Raw genomic sequence first — 20,200 nt, 5'->3', positions numbered from 1 at the left:
TTTCTTCCTTTTCAAATATTTTATTGAATATAATGCAATAAAAAGAGTCATACAATAGATTTATAGTTAAGTAGAATGTATAAAAGTGTGAAATGAGGCTTCTCAGTATATTAACAGGAGGTGAATACTATAATAATAGTCATGTAATTTGGGATATATTAGTTTAACACATTTTAGCTAAAGATAAACATGTATAAAGTTTAATAACTGGATTCGATACATAGTAAAAATTGTAGTTTCAAAGTTTAGGGTTGGAGGAGATTTGGTATAATATAGGGTAAAAGAAAGGTTGTTACCAGGAAGGTATAGAGAGGTAAGTAGATAATTCAGGGCCAAGATCCAACCATGTGGCTTGGTTATTCCCTGAATAAAAGATACTTAATTAAACCATCCCTAAAATCTCCTCTATAGTAATAACATTAGGAAATATATAACTCATTAATTTAGCTTATACATCTATATATAGTAAAAGGAGAGGGTGTGGGGAAAGCAAGGGTGGGGGAAGCATATATAAGGGTTGTGGAGGGAGAAAGAAAATGGTATGTTAATAAATTCTACATGTAACATAGGGGGTAAGATATATGTTTGATTAGTTGTTTCATGAGAATATAAGAGATTGGTCTAGACCATGTGGTAAGTAGTGTTCAATCCAAGGAAGCCATAATGATTCGAACATGGGAACTTTATCTAGTACGGTTGCCTCTATTTTAGCGTGAATCATGGCTTGCGTTGCTCTATGTTTGAATGATACCATGCATAAAGTGGGTGTTTTCCAGGCTTTAGCAATATTTTGTTTGGCAGCCGTGGTTATCGATAATAGAAGTTTAAATTGGTGGTGAGTTAAAGTTTGAGGTTTATTATTCAGGAGTGCTACCGTAGGGTCTGGTTCTACTGTGGTTTTGAAAATGATAGAAAGAATTTTGAATATTTCTGACCAAAAAGCTCTGACTATGGGACAATCCCACCAAATGTGTAAGTGTGTGCCTAAGTCAGCACATCCTCGAAAGCAGTTAGCTGGGTATTGCGGGAGGAATTTTGAAATCCTAGCAGGTACTAAGTACCATCTAGAAAGCACCTTATAGTTAGTTTCTGAAGCTACTATATTCGGGGAGGCCGATCTAGTAGCCTGCCATATGCGAGTCCAGTTTAGTTTGTCTGGTTGAAGATTTAAATAATTTTCCCATTTAGATGTATAGGTTGGAGGGGGAAGAGGTTGCATGCGATAATAGTTGGTTGTACAGATTTGAAATGAGCCTTCATTTGTGAGGATCAGATTTGCAAGCTTGTTCAAAGAAAGTGAAGCTTGGGGTAGATGGATTTGAAGGAGTGTTTTGGATTAGAAATTGTTTTATTTGTAAGTATCTAAATGTTTCTTTTTGAGGTATAGCATGTGTTTTTTGTAATGCAGCAAAAGGGGTAATAGAAGAGGATTCATAAAAGTGATGAGAACGGGTTAATTCTGCATTTGACCAAGTAAGGAAAGATGATGGAGAAGTCCAGGCAGGATAGAAAGATGGGTTATTAAGGAAGGAAAGAAGGGGGTTATGTTCGGATTGGAGACCAAAACGAGCTCTTAGTCTGTAATTTGGGCCTTTCTTAATCATAAGGCACTCATTAACCAATGCCTAGGGCATCATAGTAAAAGAAACAGTGCTATGTAAAACATATACAACTTTTGTTGTGTACTTGTGTGTTAAAGCATAACTAACCCCAAGACCAAAAAATGGACATATGCCAGCTTACCAGTCTGTAGATGTGCCCACACTTGTTTTAATTTTTGGCCTGGGGGGCAACCACAGCTTCTTTTATAAATACAGTAGAGGAGTGAATGTAGCCGCCCAGGGACAAGAAGTGTGTTGTTCACAGGCTTACCAGATGAAAGTATAGGAAGAAAGCCTGAAATAAAAGAAAACGAATGAACCCCCTTATCTAAGGACTAGGAAGCTGCAAGATATTAAATTGTTGTTTTTGGGTTTATATATGCTTTAATCAAGTCTATAAACCGAAGGGGCACAAGATGCTTTCCTTCTAAATTTACAGAGACATCTCTTTTTTTTTTTTCAAACTTTTAATTTGAAGTTTGTGAGGTCCAGTGATAGTTCTACCAGAATGCACACATACTTTCTCTCAATGTACATTCCAGTTTTAGTTATTGTAATAACTCTTTATCATGCCAGAGGAAAATCAACTGTAATGAAAAAGCACTGTCATTTATCGGCACCTAGGGAAAGAAGCAGCTCTGTGTTCTAGTCAGTAATATCTTGCTGGATCAGAGAAAGGTGAGTATAAGGGCCCTTTCACACTGATGCCCTTTTGCTGCACTGAAACGCACCTTTCCAGTGGGACAAAAGCCCATGCAAAATTATTTGCCTTTAAATCCTTTGAGACTTTTCACATTGCTGCTCTGCGTTTGTGCTGCAGTTTGAAAAGTACTGTGTGCTGCATCTTTGATGTGCTTTACAAAAAGCACACCAAAGATGCCCCTTCCATTCAAGTCAATGGGAAACGCACCAAAAATGTACCAAAAATGCACCTAAGGTTCATATTTAGGTACATTTTTGGGGTCACTATGCTGATTGTTGAGGAGCAGGCACCCTCCGGCATCTTTAACAACCAGTGAATAGCTGATTGTTGAGGAGCTGGCATAAGCCAGCTTCCATAACAGTCGGAAGGGATGTATATAGTGCCCCCCCCGCACAGCCTTCTGCCCCCTTGGTGCTCACTAGTAGAGTCAGCTGTGGATCCGAGGCGGACTTCTCCAGCATCCTCCCCTGGAGCTGATGCTCCCTCCTGTCCTGCCCTTTCTCCCTGCCTCCTCCCCTTCTGGTGGTAGCATCGCTCCAGCACAGGAGGAGCTTAAGCATGCTGACCACTGAGGGATGCATTTTCAGTGGTTGTTAAGGATAGCAGTGGGTGTGGGCTCCGGCAACCACCCCATGACATCCTTAACAACCAATGAATAGCAAGTTGTTAAGGAGCCAGCACCCAGCGGCATCCCCAACAACCAGCTATTCACGCATGAGGGCTGTAATGCAACACATTTAAAATGCACTATGCATTTTTTTAAAACACATGGTGCATTTTAGAAGCACCACTATGAAAAAGTTACTGTGCTGCAGTATAAAAGAAGACTAAAACTAAAGGGGGGGGGGGGTACAGAGTAATAGTTTTAGGGTGTTCCCTTATTTAGCTCTGTTAACACAATGTTCCAGATTAAAGGATCCAAAAATGTTGTTTGTGCCCACCTCCCGCTCTATATTATGATGATTGACTGGTGTAAGTCATAGTTTTTTTTATCAAGTTCTATTCAACAAATTTAATGAGTATATACTATTATGGGATTTTTTTATCAAGATTATTATTTATTCAGCTTTGATATTCTGTGGTACAAGGGGTTCACAGGAGCACATATTTAAATGAATCAAATGAGTCTGACAGTTGAATATATTGAGACTCTACCATAACTTTTTTCCTCAGAAAGCTTTTTAGGTTGCCTAACATTTTTCTGGTGTTACATGACCCTTCGAGAGACAAACATGCTTCTTTAAGCATTAAATGCTTCTCAAAATCACCTCCTCACCCTTCTGTATCTTAATCCAATGTTGGTAACTAGCTTAAGATTGAACTCTGTGTTGGCATATAAAAGGACACGGCAACCTTTCTGTAAACAGGTTGCTCTGAATCTCAAGCTCAACTCAAATGTGGCTTAATGCACAATTACTTCTTGCTTGGTATTTATGCTTGCAGTAGGTTAAGGCGTATTTCAGTATATGGACACATTTTATGATAGTATATCCCTAGGGATGCAATTAAAATATATTACAGACTGATAAAAAACATAATGTTGTAAAAACACTTTCTCTTTCTCGCTATGTTTCCAAAGCTCCCTCCAGCACTACACGATAACCTAAAAAGAAGAGTTGTTGAACGGTACAAGAAATCACTTTTCAGTCTCCAGAGCAATCCTTGTAACCTGAAAGCAGAGATGCAAAAGGTAAAGTCTTTTTTTGGTATTTTAAAAACATATATTTATGTACAGCAAGCACTGGTTTTGCCAATTTGAATTATACGTACTGTGCTCACTCATATTTTAAGATATATATGTATGAATTTTCAATAGTGGTCATTGACCAGCTTGCTTTCTTGTCCATCAGATGTTGGTCTGGTACAGGAGGGCTGGCTGTACTGACTTATCAGAGGTTCTGGTTGTAGCACATACATGTTGTAATGTGTGGCAATTTTCAATACAACGTGGTATATGTTCACTCATTTTTATTGGCACTCCCGTGGGCATACACGCTGAAAACAAATGCAACTGACATTCTGCTCACCACAAAGCATGCAACAAAGAACACCTAAAAAAATTAGCCAGATCATCTTAATGGTTGCTGTAAGTTTATTGATGGCCCATAAGAAAATATTGGGCCCTAACATACAACACTGTACCTTCTTAATCTGCTCCAACAGCTGTTTTAACCACTTAGCGCCCACCCACAATGCACTGCGGGAGAGCAGGCGCTGTAGGCAAAGCGACATACTGGTACATCGCTGCCTACTCTCGAGTTTAGGTCATGCACATGTAACTTGTACACAGCTGGAGCCTGTCAGCAAGTCCCGGTCAATGATTTATGGCCAGGACCTGCTGATTGGCTGTGTGCAATCACAGCGAGAGCTCTGTGTTGATAAGCAACACAGAGCTGGTAAACAACACAGAGCTCTGTACAGAGGGAGCGACCTGCCAGTGGGGTAAGCAACTGAGAGATATGTTAGCAAAAGAAGCACACTTTACACACATTACACATACTTAGGCACACATTTAACCCCTTGATCGCCTTAGATGTTAACAACTTTCCAGCCTGTGTCCAGTACAGTGACAGTGTGATAGATTTATCACTAATCACTGTATTCATGTCACTGGTGATGTCAATGGCAGTTAGTCAGTTATTGTTAAATTACCTACCCCACTATCGCAGTTGCATTATAAGTCACCGATCGCCATTAATAATATATAAAAAATAAAAAATTACAGTATATACCATAGTTTGTAGGCACTATAACTTTCAAGCAAATCAATCGATATATACTTATTAGGATTTTTTTATCAAACACTTGTAGCAGAATACATTTTGATAAAAGAGGTGCAGCGCTTAATTAAATGAAGCCCAAATGAATCGACTAAAAGTTCATTACGGATCAAAGTGATGATCTTGTAGTAAATACTGGTACACTAGGTAGAAAAGCTATCATCATCACCCAATAATACTGACTGTTACCTGTTGATTTATTTGGACTTCATTTAATTAAGCGTTGCACCTCTTTTATCATTACTTTTATTGTACCCAGCAATACTGTACTAGCTGCTATTTGTTACTTACATAGCTCAAGTGCAATTGATTTGCATTTTTACAGAATACATTTTGGCCAAAATGTATGAAGAAATTCGATTTTTTTTTCATGTTTTATTGTATATGATTTACAGCAGAAAGTATACAGCGTTTCATGAACACGCAATTACCAGTTCAAGTAGCGCAGTGCCGAATAGCAAAAAATGGCCTGTCATGAAGGTAGCAAAAATCTTTCGGAGTTCGAGTGATTAAACTCACTCCCCCAATGTAAAGCCTAATTAGACCAAACCGTGCTGATACTGATCTGGAAACTTAAAGTGGTTGTAAACCCTTACAAACCACTTTGACCTACAGGTAAGCCTAGATTAAGGCTTACCTGTAGGTCCAAGAAATATCTCCCAAACCTATACAGTTTAGGAGATATTTGCCCGAAGACGGGCACCGCTGTCTACGGCGCATGCGCCGCAGACAGCAGTGCGCAGGCGCACTGAGCGCACTGAGCGTGGCATTCTCGATAACGAAGATGCCGCGCGTCTCGGCTCCCGTGCGCATGCGTGGGAGTGACGTCATCGCGGCTTCGCTGAATGACTGCGTCGGAGCTGCGAGACCCACCGAGAAGATGGATGCGCCGGACTACAGGGGACAGCAGTGACTTCGCTGGCTCCTGTGTCAGGTAAGTGACACATAATGGGCTACCGTGCGATGCATAGTAGTCCATTATGCTTTGCCTTTGCAGGGAATGAAAGAGGAAGTAAACTCATCAGGGTTTACTTCCTCTTTAAACCTTTGGTTCAAAGTCAACTAGATCTCCTGCCTGCCTGCTTTTTCCAGTGATACAATAACAGGACATCAGTCATCACCTAGGTTATTGCGGCTCCCTTCCTGGACACATGAATACCTTCTCAGTCTATATCCATTTTGTAAGTACCCCACAGGAGATGCCCACACTTCACAATGGCAAAGATGAGGCACAGAGGAGCTGAGAGAAAAGAGTTTAACAACACTTTACAGGAAAATCTGGAAAAGGCTCAGGGCAATAGTTGTTCCTCTGCATCAGAGCAAGGTCATACAGTACATTGACACAGCTCCCATCCTTTAATTCTAGCTCTCTTCCAGGCCTGCAACAGATGGCCTATCTGACTAAGGCAGATTACATTGCAGCTATGTCTGATTTCTTTGGTAAACACTCTACCCTTCTAGAAACCTCCAAGGTCCGAAAGAGCTCTGATGCCTCTTCATCACCAGAATCTATTTAGAAGTATGACCCTGAACAACCTAACCTCTTTGAGGAACATTATGAGGAAAGTGAGTCATATGCAGGAGAGAATCCTGTAGAGAAAATGTCACCTTCTGCATGTGTTATGAGACACAAGCTAAGGCTTTATGCCATATGCTTTCTGTGAGCTCAATTATTTATGCAGTGCGTAATAGCCTTTGCCGTTCAGCACTGGAATCTCCTCAGCCAAAACAAGGTCCTAGGGGAACAAAAAGGCTGAAGAAGTCTAGAAAAACCTTTTCCTTGCACATGCAAAGTAACTATGTATGAGAATTGGTCATTTCCTTCCTCCAAAACTCTTTGCTGAGCTCATATCCTATGAATTTTATGAAAAAAAAATGTCTGTACTGGTATGAAATCCTGACATTTATGTTCTCAACAAGCATCTTACTGTTCTTCTTGGGGATGTTCCCCCCTTTAAGGATTCTGTCAATAGGCAAGTAGAAATCCTATTGAAGGCAATCTTTGCTCTTGCAGGTCCTGCCTTACAACTGCCCATTGTGGTTTTGTCAATTTGTCTGTTGCTAACTGGACAGGACAAATGAAAGAGAACACAATCCTTTGTTTGAAGACCCTATTCTGTTTGAAAAAGTGCAGCCCATGCCCTCAGCGCTGCTATTTTGTGTTGATGCTCTGGACAATCTGTTTCGTCTGGTCTCTAGGATGATGCTGCCTTGTGTGCACATGCACAGGATTGTGTGATTAAAGCTTGATCTGCTGAACCTGCGCACAGAAGATATCTTTTACTCATATCTTTTAGATGATGAATGCCTGTTTGGTGAATTCCTTGATAAATTTGTTAAAGTGGTTGTAAACCCATGGGGGAAAAAAAAAAGCAACCTGCAAGGCAAAGGCATAATGAGCTAGTATGCATAGCATACTAGCTCATTATGAATAACTTACCTGAGAACGAAGCCCCCAAAGCTGTCCTCCGTCTTCATGTCTGCTGCTGCCATGGATCCCGGAGTGACTTCCGGGTCTTTGCTGGTCCGGTGCTGTGATTCACCAGAGGAGCGATGACGTCACTCCCGCGCATGCGCACGGGAGCCGACACTCGCGGAATATCGCCGCCATCTGCGACCTGCCCAGTGCTCCACTGTCTACGGCGCATGCGCTGTAGACAGCGGTGGCTGTCTTTTTGTAAATATCTCCTAAACCGTATAGGTTTAGGAGATATTTCTTGGACCTACAGGTAAGCCTTAATCTAGGCTTACCTGAAGGTCAGAGTGGTTTGTAAGGGTTTACAACCACTTTAAGGAAGTTACTGGGGGGAAAGGGTTTCAACCCCATAAAAAACACCCTATACTTACTACTACTACTGTATATCTACCACCTCTTTCCACAGAAAGGGGTCCTTTTGTTCCACCCAGTGTTGTTGATACAGGGGGGCAAGAGGGGGCAAATGCCCCCCCTAAGTTATTTCTTGCTCCCCACACTAAATTAGGCTGCTGGACTGTTTCCTTTCTACAGAGATTCTGGCCAGCAGCATTTTCAGACTCTAAAGATGCTAGAGTTAGATGCACTAGCTGATCTGGCTGGACTTCACTAAAGCAGCACTCCTGCTAACACTTTTTAAGAACTTACAACAACAGTTTCTTTCTTTTTTTTTCTTCTGGGATTAAGGTTTTACATAAATGAATGAAAGCTGATCATTGTAAGCACCCTTTTCATAGTTATAGTTAAATGGTTAACTATTTTGTTAAACAACTTGGTATGGTAAAGGAAGTTGAAAATAACTTGTGAAAATTAAGGAAAACATACCTAAAAAAATTACACTAACGTAGCCGCACTGCAATATATAATTTTTGTTTTGATTTGAGATTTAATACCATTTTGATGTACATATATCATTTCAAACTATCTAGAAAAAATGAAAGACTAACCAGGACACTTACCAGCCAGCCTGCAAAAAACAACCAAATTGACCCTGTCTAACAGTTTACGCTAAAAACAGAGGGTTTGGTTTGCACACATCTGCAAATACATGCATAAGCTGCAGTGCCCACATCAAGAGACCTCTGTATATACTGCGGTCCTATTTCTAACATTTACAGCGCCTCCATAGTAGGAGCACATATATCAATGGATAGGTTAAGAGCAGGTGTGCCTGGAGGGAGCCCAACCCTACTTAAAGGCACAGGGATGCACATGATGCCCAGCAATAGCACAATGGCAGCAAAGGCTTACAGTGCATCCCTGCACCAATTTCAACCAACTGTACAAAAAAATGTCAAACCCCCCAACTTATAACTAGCCTTTGCAGCGAGGTGCACATGGAAGGGCAATGTACATCGCAAACAATCAAAAGATATTCTGCACACCAGCCAGCCTGCAAAACAACCACCTTGGCCCTGTCTAGCAGTTTATCTAGAAAAAAATGACTAATTAAAACGCAATAATACATTGAGTATATGCATGGAAATTTATATATATATATATATATATATATATATATATATATATATATAGTATAAATAAATAACATTTATATGGAGATACTCTACATATATAAAGATGAAAAAATCCTTTAAATAAATATGACATGCTTCTGTGCCTGATTTTGTTTGGTTTCAAATGACTAGTGGATGGTAATCCATAATCATACTAAACATTTACACCTGCTTTTAGTGAGGACATACAGTATGTATTACATTTAATTTCCACCTGGCTGTCTTTGAATAGTTAAATATTAAATGAATTCTCTTTGTAACCATCATATTTTGTGTGAACATATGACATGATTGTCCTTGTATCCAAGGACAGTGTTGTACTGATGCCTTTCACAGCTGACCTGCATAAATGGCTCTGAATGAGTAAGGAAGCATACACACATTAACATACGAAGCCGAATACATTATCAGATATATCTTATTTTCAGACTATATAGCATTTCGAGAAAATGTCAGGTCAGCCTACAATATTTATATAAAATATTCCAATTAAACAAGTTAGAAGAGCTTTTTTTTTTTTAGAATGGTATGGTAGACATAAATAATACTTAATATAAAAGGCAAAATACTAATAAATTAAAATGAAATATTATTCAATTCATTGCGCGTGTGTTTAATTTTTTATATGTGCTTGCAAATGTGTGCCCATAAAGTCAATCTTTTTTTCACAAAAAATAAAAAATTAAAAAGTCATAAATTATCCAAAGAGCCTTATGAGTAAACTAAAGAGAGCAAAAAAGAACAAAAGAAGCATTCTGGCTTTCCTTGTCATATTAAAACCTCAGACAAAGCAAATGTGCATAATTCAGCTTGTAAAAAAAAGGCATGTTCTTTAACCACCTCATTGCCACCATGTTACACTCCCTTCATTACCATTTTTCTGTCTTCGGTGCTATGATGTTTTTACTGACAACTACTTAGTCATGCAGTAGTGTACCCAAATACATGTTATATCTTTTTTAGACAAATAGAGCTTTCTTTTGGTGGTATTTATTAACCACTGTGTTTTTATTTATTACTATATAAAGCAAAAAACTAACATTTTTGAAAAAAAAAAACTGCTTCTCTTATATATGTTATAAAGCATATCAAATAAAAATAGCATGACATTACAAACATACCTAAAATGACCCCTTTTTGAAAAGTAGACACTCCAAAATTAAGAAGCATGTTGATATTGAGGTAGTTAAGGTGTTCTTAGCCTTTAAAAGCCACCCATTTTGCGCATGCTTAATTCACACAAGGAAGTTTTAAAACGCCTGCTCAGAAGAAAAGGTCCCCCAAATTGGCATTAGACTACAATGTCAAATGCATTATCCACACCTGCACAACAATTGTGAATGTAGCCTAATATAAAAGATGTTGCTGATGAAACGCGTTGGCTGGGACTTCCGGGGCGCATGACTTCCGGTCTCTGGTGTGCACGTGGAGCGCAAACCAGCACTCTATTGTAGAGAGGGGAGATACATTTTTCTTCCGTGTCACCTTTTATAACTTTTGGATTTGTTCATTTGTACTGGGCACTATAGGGGGTATTTACTAAAGGCAAATCCACTTTGCACTACAAGTGCACTGTAAGTGCAATTGGAAGTGCACTGCACTGGTCTGGTTAATTCCTTTTTAACATTAACCCCTTCCCGCCGAGCGTACGCAGATATGCGTACTCGGCTTCCGGGGGGTATACCGGGATGATGCCCGCACCTGCAGGCATCATCCCGGTACCGTTTTCTTCAGCAGGCGATTGGCTTTCCAGCCATAACAACCGATGCGGCTAAAAGCCGCTCGGCTGTTATGCCGGAGGAGCGGGAGGGGACGCCCCCCCCTCCCGCCGCCTCTCGCCGCTGCTACCGGTGCTCCCGCTCGATCGGGAGCACCGATCAGGGATCCGACGCCTCCGGCTGCTGCGGAGGAACTGGAACGAAGCCGTAATCGGCTTCGTTCCAGTCTCCTCATTGTAAACACGGAAGCGACGTCATGACGTCACTTCCCGTTTACTCGGCTGCCAATGGCGCCGGTTTTAAAAAAATATTCGGTATTCAGAATCGCCGTTTTCGGCGATCTGAATACATTGAAGTGTGAAGGAGGGGTGGGGGGTCTTTTAGACCCCCGATCCCTCCATAAAGAGGACCTGTCACCACCTTTTACTGTCACAAGGGATGTTTACATTCCTTGTGACAGCAATAAAAGTGATCAATTTTTTTTTTTTTTTTTAAAAACAATTTAGTTATTTAAAAATAAATAAAATAAATAAAAAAAATAAAAAAAAATTTTTTAAAGCGCCCGCCGCGCCCGCGAGCTCGCGAAGCAAAGAAAACGCATACGGAAGTCGCGCCCGCGTATGTAAACGGTGTTCAAATCACACATGTGAGGTATCGCCGCGATCGTCAGAGTGAGAGCAATAATTCTAGCACTAGACCTCCTCTGTAACGCTAACCTGGTAACCGTAAAAAATTTTTAAAGCGTCGCCTATTGAGATTTTTAGGTACCGTACTTTGTCGTCAATCTACAAGTGCGCGCAATTATAAAGTGTGACATGTTTGGTATCTATTTACTCGGCGTAACATTATCTTTCACATTACGCAAAAAAATTGGGCTAATTTTACTGTTTGGTTTTTTTTTTATTCATGAAAGTGTCCCTTTTCCCAAAAAGTTGCGTTTAAAACACCACTGCGCAAATACCGTGTGACATAAAATATTGCAACAATCACCGTTTTATTCTCTAGAGTCTCTGCTAAAAAAATATATATAATGTTTGGGGGTTCCACGTAATTTTCTAGCAAAAAATATGGATTTTAACTTGTAAACACCAAATTCCAAAAATAGGCTTAGTCATGAAAGGGTTAAACAAGCAGTTATGAAGATATTAAAGGGGGGACCTACAAAATATGTGAACATGAGCAAACAGCTCCATCTGCTGGCTCAAATAAGAATATAAATATATTGCAATATTTTATATTTATCTTGGGAAAAACCCTTTTCTACTTTGGAGTGAAAACACTGTATTATAAATGTTACAGCCACTGGGCTAAGTGCTCCCTATTACATTCTTCACCTTGTGAGAGCAATTATTATTATTTTTATTATTATTTCTTTCTATTAAAGTGTTAAAGTAAGTACACAAAATAAAAAAATATATCTAAAATATGCCCAATGCTGTGTACGCAGGGAGAATCCACGCTCACAATGGTGGTGGAAAGTATTCTCAGTTTATTCCATAACTGACAAATAATTTTGTATTGTTAAAAGATAACGTTAGATCACATGTCATTTGGCTGCCTGGCAACCAAGGTTACTCCTCTCTGTATGCTTAGATGTTTTGAATATTATCTCAATTTTCCCATAAACTGTGTAAATGAAGCAAAGAAAAAACTTTAAATTTCACCTTTTATTAAAACAATTATAAATGCACATCTTTTTGCACTTATTTTTTTTTTTACACTGGAGCCTGTAAAGCAGGGGTCTCAAACTGATGGCCCTCCAGCTGTTGCGAACCAACAAGTCCCATCATGCCTCTACCTGTGGGAGTCATGCTTGTAACTGTTAGCTTTGCAATGCCTCATGGGATTTGTAGTTTTGCAACAGCTGAAGGGCTGCCAGTTTGAGACCCCTGCTGTAAAGCTGGTTAAATGCCAGGATCCTGCAGACTTTCAATACAAGGTCTGCCTGTACCTCCGATACTTCTGAATTTCAGGAAGAATCAAGCCCTGGTGAGCGCTCTTGTAGGTCTTTGAGAACTACAAGCAGGTTGCCACGGTGGCTGATAGTACTTATAATCTGTTCATTCACAGAACTCTCTGAATGAATGCCATGGCCATGTGGGCAGAGCACTGCTCAGTCACACTATTTATTTTTTAACAGAAGGAATGTTTGATATAAAACAGCAGTGTACATGCAAATGTAAACTGTAGTTCCAAAATGATAAACAATATCTAGCAGTTCACTGTATGGCAAAAAAGGAAAGAAACAATACAACCAGTGAGACAATATATAGCATACATTGTATGGGATACAAGCATAACTCAACCAGAAAGTAATAAAAAGAATAGCCCATCAGCACAGTTTATATAAGAAATACAGTATAGTACTATACTCAAACTGGGGTGGGGGGGAGAGAATCAGAACAGAGGTAAACTATTATGCTAGAAGAGTAGATTGTAAGATGCCTCTCTTCCACCCAAGCGGGCCATATTATAAAACAGTTACGGCCCATATAGATTATACAGGTGTAAGGCGGCATTAACCATGGCTTTCCACCCAGAAATGTGGGAGGGTCAAATGCTTTCTAGTGGGACAGAATAGTTTCCCTAGCATAATATGCAGCATAAAATATGAACAATTTAGCATGAGTAGTGAAAGGCAAGTTATCAACTACCTCTAACAAAAGAACCAGAGGATAAAGCATGGGGGGGAACCCACTAATCACACACCAATGTCAGCAACCAGCCACACATTGTGACAACACTGCAGGGAGAAGATTCCCTGCCTGCCATAAAGGGGGGGGGGGGGGGGGGGATTGGGAGGATAGGAGGCTGAATCTGAACATGTTCCACCCTAAATATGTGTGGAACATGTAACATGTTCCAAAGGTGAACTTAGCCTTTAAAGTGGTTGGAAACCCCAGTCAGAAAATCAGAACAAAGCACATATAGATGTTGTTTACTTGACTATCGCCAAAGCTCTAAGTGGTGTTTCTCACTGGTGCTTCTTTCCTGCTTTTTTCCCTGTTGTCCGCATGAGTCACTTCTGACAAGTTTTCCCAACACATGAGATACATCTGTGATGGGGAGGGTCTGTATCATTCCTTTGTTTATGTACCATGTGTGGAAGGGGGGGGGGGGTGGTGTCCCTTTCCTTCAATCAGCTCCTTGAAGGGATGAAGGGAAGCGATTGCTGCAGATAAACAAGTAAAACTTATGAAAGAGGATTTCTCTCCTAGGAGAACTCTAGGTGCATAACAAAATTAAATAAAGTCACTTAAACATAACTCTGAACGAGGCCCACTTTCTTACTGCGTTTGCTCCCACTGTCTGCTGTCTTTGCATGGTTTTAAGTAGGAAAAACTCTGTGCTAGTTAAAACAATGTTAATGTGAGAAAACAATAGTGATAATGATAGGGAAGCCACACACAAAAAAGTAATTGAATACAAAATACTAAATTTATACATACTGTATATATGTTGTGCCACCCCTTTGCAAGTGCAAGCCACAGATGACAATACCTGAAAACAATAAAGAGTAAAGTGGCAATCTAAATATAGTGAAAAAACAAGTGATTTTCTTCAAAATGTAAGTGCCAATCACAACATAAAAAAGTTCTTGAAACACAATATTTATGCGTGAAGCCATCAGGATTGACATGCCTGTTTGAGGTTCTGCACCATTTGGGGGAGAAACAGCCGCTCAGCGCCGATACCGGACACGCCTTACCCACTACTACAGCTTGTCCCAGTGCCCGTACGATGGTCCATGGAGCCGCCCACTCATGGATCAAAAGGTAATCGATCTGGGATGTGCTGGTGCGAGCCTCCACCAAGATGGTGGTGGCTTCTTCTTCACCTCAGCCACGCTCTCCGCACCCATCAAGCAGTACCATGCCTCAGCTGGTAGGGAGTCTGACACAGGCCTGGGGATTGGTCCCTCTCTTCCCTTACTGACCCAGCACCCCCAGACCTCCTCAGGCAATTCAAAAGAATGCTTACTAAAGCACTAAAACAGACCTCCAACCACAATTCTGATAAGCTGTCACAGGAAATCAGGAAATTGGGACAGAGAACAGTAGAACTGGAGCTGAGAGTCGATGACATGGACATTTTCACTCACGGTGTTCAAACCACACATGTGAGGTATCACAGCGATTGTTAGAGCGAAAACAATAATTATAGCAAAGGACCTTCTCTGTAACTCAAAACTGGTAAAATGTAGAAATTTTTATAATTCGCCAATGGAGATTTTTAAGTCCAAGTCGCCATTCCACGATGGGCGCAATTTTGAAGCGTGACATGTTATGTATCAATTTACTCAAGATAACATTATATAGAACAAAATTGGGCTTAACTTCACTGTTATCTTATTTTTTAATTAAAAAAAGTGTATTTTTTCCCACACAATTGTGCTTGTAATGCCCCATACACACGATCGGATTTTCCGACAACAAATGTTGAATGTTAACTTGTTGGCTGAAAGTCCGAATGCGTGTATGCTCCATTGAACATTTATTGTCAGACTTTCCGATCATGTGTACACAAGTCCGAGGCACAAAATCAAGCAGAAGGAGCTGCACTGGCTATTGAACTTCCTTTTTCTCAGCTTGTCATACGTCTTGTACCGCACCGTGTTCTCACATTCGTAATTGTTGGCCAAAATTTGTGTGACCGCGTGTATGCAAGACAAGTTTGAGCCAACATCCTTCGAACAAAAATCCTCGGTTTTGTTGGTGGAAAGTCCGATCGTTTGTACGGGCATTAGACCTTTCCCCCTCTGAATTTGCTATGCAAGATATCCATGATATTACGTGCAACCTCAGCTAGGTAAGGTATGCATACCACTGATCAATTCATAACTGCTCTTGCCAATCATCACCCACACCTGAACTCTCTCTTACCCATACCGAGCAGCCATATTACCTTCATCTCCTCGTTATTGGGATATTGTTGTTATGACTATAGCTATGACTTACAGCTATCCTATTTTGAACCTCTGACTCATTGTTTGCCTCCAAGAGACCCATGTACACAGCATCAGTTGATACCAGATGTAAGGGAATCCTCATCACCTTTCACCATGCTCTCTACCTTAATTAATATGACCTTATCTCTAGATCCATCTTAAAAACTTTAAGCCGCATGATGTAACACACCGTCAATTTAAACTTCTTCTGCAGATCACAACGGTGGCTAAACAAATTATCGCCAAGTCATGGAAAACCCCCAACCATTGTGTTCTTGCTGTGAAAAATAAGGTCAAAGAAGCCATGATTCATGCAAAAATTTAGGCAATCATCTCTGATGGATAGCCAAATATGAAGCCCCCTGGTCCCCATGGGTGGCACACTTCCTCCCACCCAATTTTGGCAAATCCCTCTTGCTTCTGTGACTGTTAACATTATCTTATGGCTTGACATGTCCCACTATGTTCGGTCTAGGGGCGCCTGGGGTCCCTCCTTCCCCTGTCTTCCTTTTCTCTCTCTTTCCCCCCTGCCACTTTCTTGACAATCTCCTACTACTTTGTTTTCTCTTTCTGATGGCTTTCATCTATAGGTAGCCATTGCTCTAAAAATCACCACTGAGCTTCAGTAGGCTGTCATGTATGCATACTTTTAGCTCCAAGTTGAGTAAGATTTACTTGTTCACTATAATGTTCTAATGTATTTAAAGCAATCTTAACATGTTCTAGCTTGCTAGACTTCAGGTTTTATCATACAATACTTGAATAGTATCTTAAACCTACATATATACATAAATCCTTATGTGTTAAATTCTCATGGTTACTACTGTGCTACCTTGTTTTTTTTTTGTCCATGTAAGGACCAATGTTTTATTGTATCACCTCTTTTCTTTCCTGATGAACAGGGGCGTAACTATAGGGGGTGCAGCAGTCGCAACCGCAACTGGGCCCTGTGCTGCAGGGGGCCCATGCAGCCCCCTCTACATATGGCCGGCAGCAGCATAGGCAACTAGGGGTACCAGTGCATCATGTACACGGGTGGGGGGAGGGTGACTAGCAGAGCTCCGACTATCGCACTGGCTGCTCTTTAGTTGTGCATTCCCTGCATGACCTGTGTCCTCGGCCAACTCCTCAGAGTACCCCTCTCCTGCTGCATGCATTGCTGCTCAGTCCGATGTCTGTTCTCCCCAGCCAGAGTCCCGCCCCCCGAGTCCGGTCCACACTGCACTGCATACTTCTCCCGGGTAAACAAACTTTAAGCACCCAGATGCAGTGCAGCCCTATGAGAGCCCCCCAGAGGACACTGCAGGCTTGTCTGCCAGCCCTCCTCCTCCCCGTCATACACAGATGACGAAAGGTCTTTCTGGGAGATATGCTAATCACCCGTCCAGCACACTGGATGGAGCCCAGGCCAACATGGATGAGTGTGCGGCCTGCAGCTTGGTCATGGTGAGTGAGAGGACCCCATCCCCCACACACCATTACATACCCCCTCCATCTCCCCCTGGGGACAGGGGCCCCTTCTCACGTGGGGACAGGGACCCCATCTCCCCTGGGGACAGGGACCCTTTCTCACCTGGGGGCAGTAACTTCATCTGCCCTGGAGAAAAGGACCTCATCTCTTCTGGGGACGGGGACCCCATCCTGCCTAGGGACAGTCCCCCAATGGGGCACCTAAAAATAAAATAATAATAAAAAAACTAATGATGCCAGTGGTGGAACTACAGGGCTCACAAAGGTCATACCTGTGACCACGCCCTGGAGTTCCACCGCCGGACTCAGAGGGAAGGGCCCTGGCTTAGGTTCAGGGGGGCCCTTCATGGTTTCTTGCATCGGGGCCCTGAAAGTTCTAGTTACACCACTGCTGATGAATACAATATTTGAACAAGAAACACAATATTTAAATCTGCCATCTTCCATTATCCACCACCAATATAAAATCCAATCCTCTTACCAGAAGTATCGGACCTCAATAAAATGAGATCATTAGTGCACATGTATCAACTTGAAAAATCAAGCCAAAAAACCTGACCAGACTGCAAAGAATAACCACCTCCACAGGAGTGTCATATATCGGACGTAAGAAGAAAAGAGACAAAACGCATAATGTAATCCCATTTCTAAAAGTTAAATTAGTGTTAAAACAATGAATACTCACAAAAAGAAAGCATCAGCATAGACAGATACAGTGCCGCCCGCCAGCAGGCGTGATGAGATCCACAAAAGTGTTTCGTTCCAACGTAATGTTTGTCAGAGGCCAATGCATGCATTTATGAAGGTTTTGTGCCTCTGGTAAAAAGGCTTGAATTTTATATTGGTGGTTGATCACTGAAGCTGGGAAATTTAAATATTGTATTTCAAGAACACTCCCTGAAGTTGGACTTTTTACATTGTGATTGGCACTTAAAGATTTTGTAAACCCTCATTGTTTTTCACCTTAATGCATTCTATGCATTAAGGTGAAAAACCTTCTTGTAGTTCTGCAGCCCCCCATTGCCCCCATTTTACTTACCTGAACCCAGTTTTCTTCTCCCCGGGGAAGAGCACACCAGCTCTAGCTGGTGTCTCATGTCCTGATTATATAGATTGATAGCAGCGAGGGGGTGCCAGGGGTGGGGCTATGTCTGACTTTCTGTGTCTATGGATGCAAAAGCTGGATTTGGGAGCGCACATGCACGAGTACCCCCAAGGAGAGTGCAGGGAGGATCTACCAGCGCCGATGAGGGACCCCAGAAGAGGAGGACTGGGGCCACTGCACAGTGGAAGTAAGTATGACATGTTCATTATTAAAAAAAAAATTAAATTATTATTATTAAAAAAAAACACGAGGGTTTAGTAACCCTTTAATTATTAAGAAAGCCACGTGTTTTTCCACTATATGTTTGCAATCGATTTTTATTCAAAATTTTAACAAATTTCTTAGGATACAAATGGTATATCAGTACAGAAAGAACCATGCACTCCCAAAAGGTGACGAAGTGTCTGATCCATATGACTGTAATATAAAAACAATTATAAAAGGTAAATACAGTTGAATTAGGCTACTCCCCGCTTGGGCCTGAACAGAATAATTATAACTTCTCGGTAATGTTTGATCAAGCTGTAGCACCTTTAGCATAGTCCAAGATCGGGGGCCCTTATCACCAAAGTCGATCAGGTACTCAGAGTCACTTTATGTAGCTCCAACATTGGCATCAAGAAATGAGAGGCTCCAGGACTCTCCACTTGCATCCATAAGGTTAATCATTGAACTAAAAGAGAAAAAAAAAGGGGGGGGGAGAGAAGGGAAGGAGTGAAAACGAGAATAAAGGTCAGAAATAAGTAGGAGTCATTGGCCTAGGCCCCCTACTATCCAGTTCCAGGAATTATGGAGCTTGGAGATACTTAATCCAGGGGGACCACCCTATTAAATCTGGCTTGTCTGTCTCTAAGGATGCGGGTCAATTTTTCATTGACCATGATCCAAAAAAGTTTGTTTTACTAGTGCAAGACTGACCCCTGGGGTTTTCCATGCTCATGATATTGTAATTTTAGCTGCTGAAAATATAAAGAAGATGAGGATTCAGTGATGTCTAGGGATCTCGTCCAGCAGGTCCACAAACAGCGCTGTTTTAGGATTTTTAGTTCGATTTTGTCATGTCACTGAATATACCAGAGTGAATATTCTGATCCAAAAGCGCTGGACCTTGGAACAGGACCACCAGACATGGAACATAGTACCCTCTTACCCGCATCCTCTGAAGCAAAGGGTTGAAGTGCCAGGGTAAAATCTCGCCAGCCTTGCCGGAACTAGGCACCATCTGGACAGCACCTTGCAATTCGCTTCCACCAAGGAAGTACAGTAAACCCCCGCTCTATCACGGTTCAGTTTTTGCGGTCCTGGTTATTGCGCTATTTTAATTAGGACCTGTTATTCTGATATCGCTATAATATTTAGCCATTTTGCGGTTATGTAGCGGTGAATCAGAGCGAGGCTGCGGTGGAACGCATGCCTCGCTCGTGGACTGCACCGAGCGTAGTGACGTTAGAGGGGGTGGTAACTTTGCCAACCACAAGCAAGGATAGCCGCAAGGATGCCACCCAAACACCCATCATCTAAGGCTACGGCTTCTGGTGAGCCAAAAAAGAAGAGGAAGTTCCTTACGATTCTGGAGAAGGTGAAACTTCTTGATATGATAAAGGAAGGACAGAGTTATGCTGCTATAGCGCACCATTATGGTATGAATGAGTCAACGATTCGCTACTTCAAGAAGGATGAGAAGAATATCAGGGCAACTGCTGCACTGTCCATCAACCAAGCTGCAAAAAGAGTTGTTTCTTCCCGCAATAAAAACATTGTTAGGATGGAAACTGCGCTGGCCATTTGGATCCAAGATTGCAGGAAAAAAAGCATCACATTGGATGGTAACACCATCAGGACTCAGGCAAAGAAGCTGTATGACACTTTTGCCAATCAAGGAGGCTCT

The 20,200-nt window shown here is 41.3% G+C and overlaps 1 protein-coding gene across 12 annotated transcripts in view; it reads left to right on the top strand.

Annotated features, from left to right (window-relative positions):
• NEK10 (NIMA related kinase 10) overlaps positions 1–20,200 on the top strand; it is a 487,578-nt gene that overhangs the window by 416,189 nt on the left and 51,189 nt on the right. For all 12 annotated transcript variants that reach the window (XR_013277553.1, XM_077491445.1, XM_077491449.1 and 9 more), the window contains one exon: positions 3,884–3,994. Coding sequence is in view for 11 of the 12 variants with exons in the window: in XM_077491445.1 (XP_077347571.1) it covers positions 3,884–3,994 (111 nt within the window). In the remaining variant the exon portion in view is untranslated. The remainder of the gene's footprint in view (positions 1–3,883; positions 3,995–20,200) is intronic.

Source organism: Lithobates pipiens, unplaced genomic scaffold, assembly GCF_037356315.1.
Source record: "Lithobates pipiens isolate NorthernLeopardFrog02 unplaced genomic scaffold, aLitPip1_a1.2 Scaffold_19, whole genome shotgun sequence".
Taxonomy (NCBI): Eukaryota; Metazoa; Chordata; class Amphibia; order Anura; family Ranidae; genus Lithobates; species Lithobates pipiens.
The sequence above is the reverse complement of the archived record's forward strand: the minus strand, read 5'-3'. Positions and strand labels throughout refer to the sequence as shown.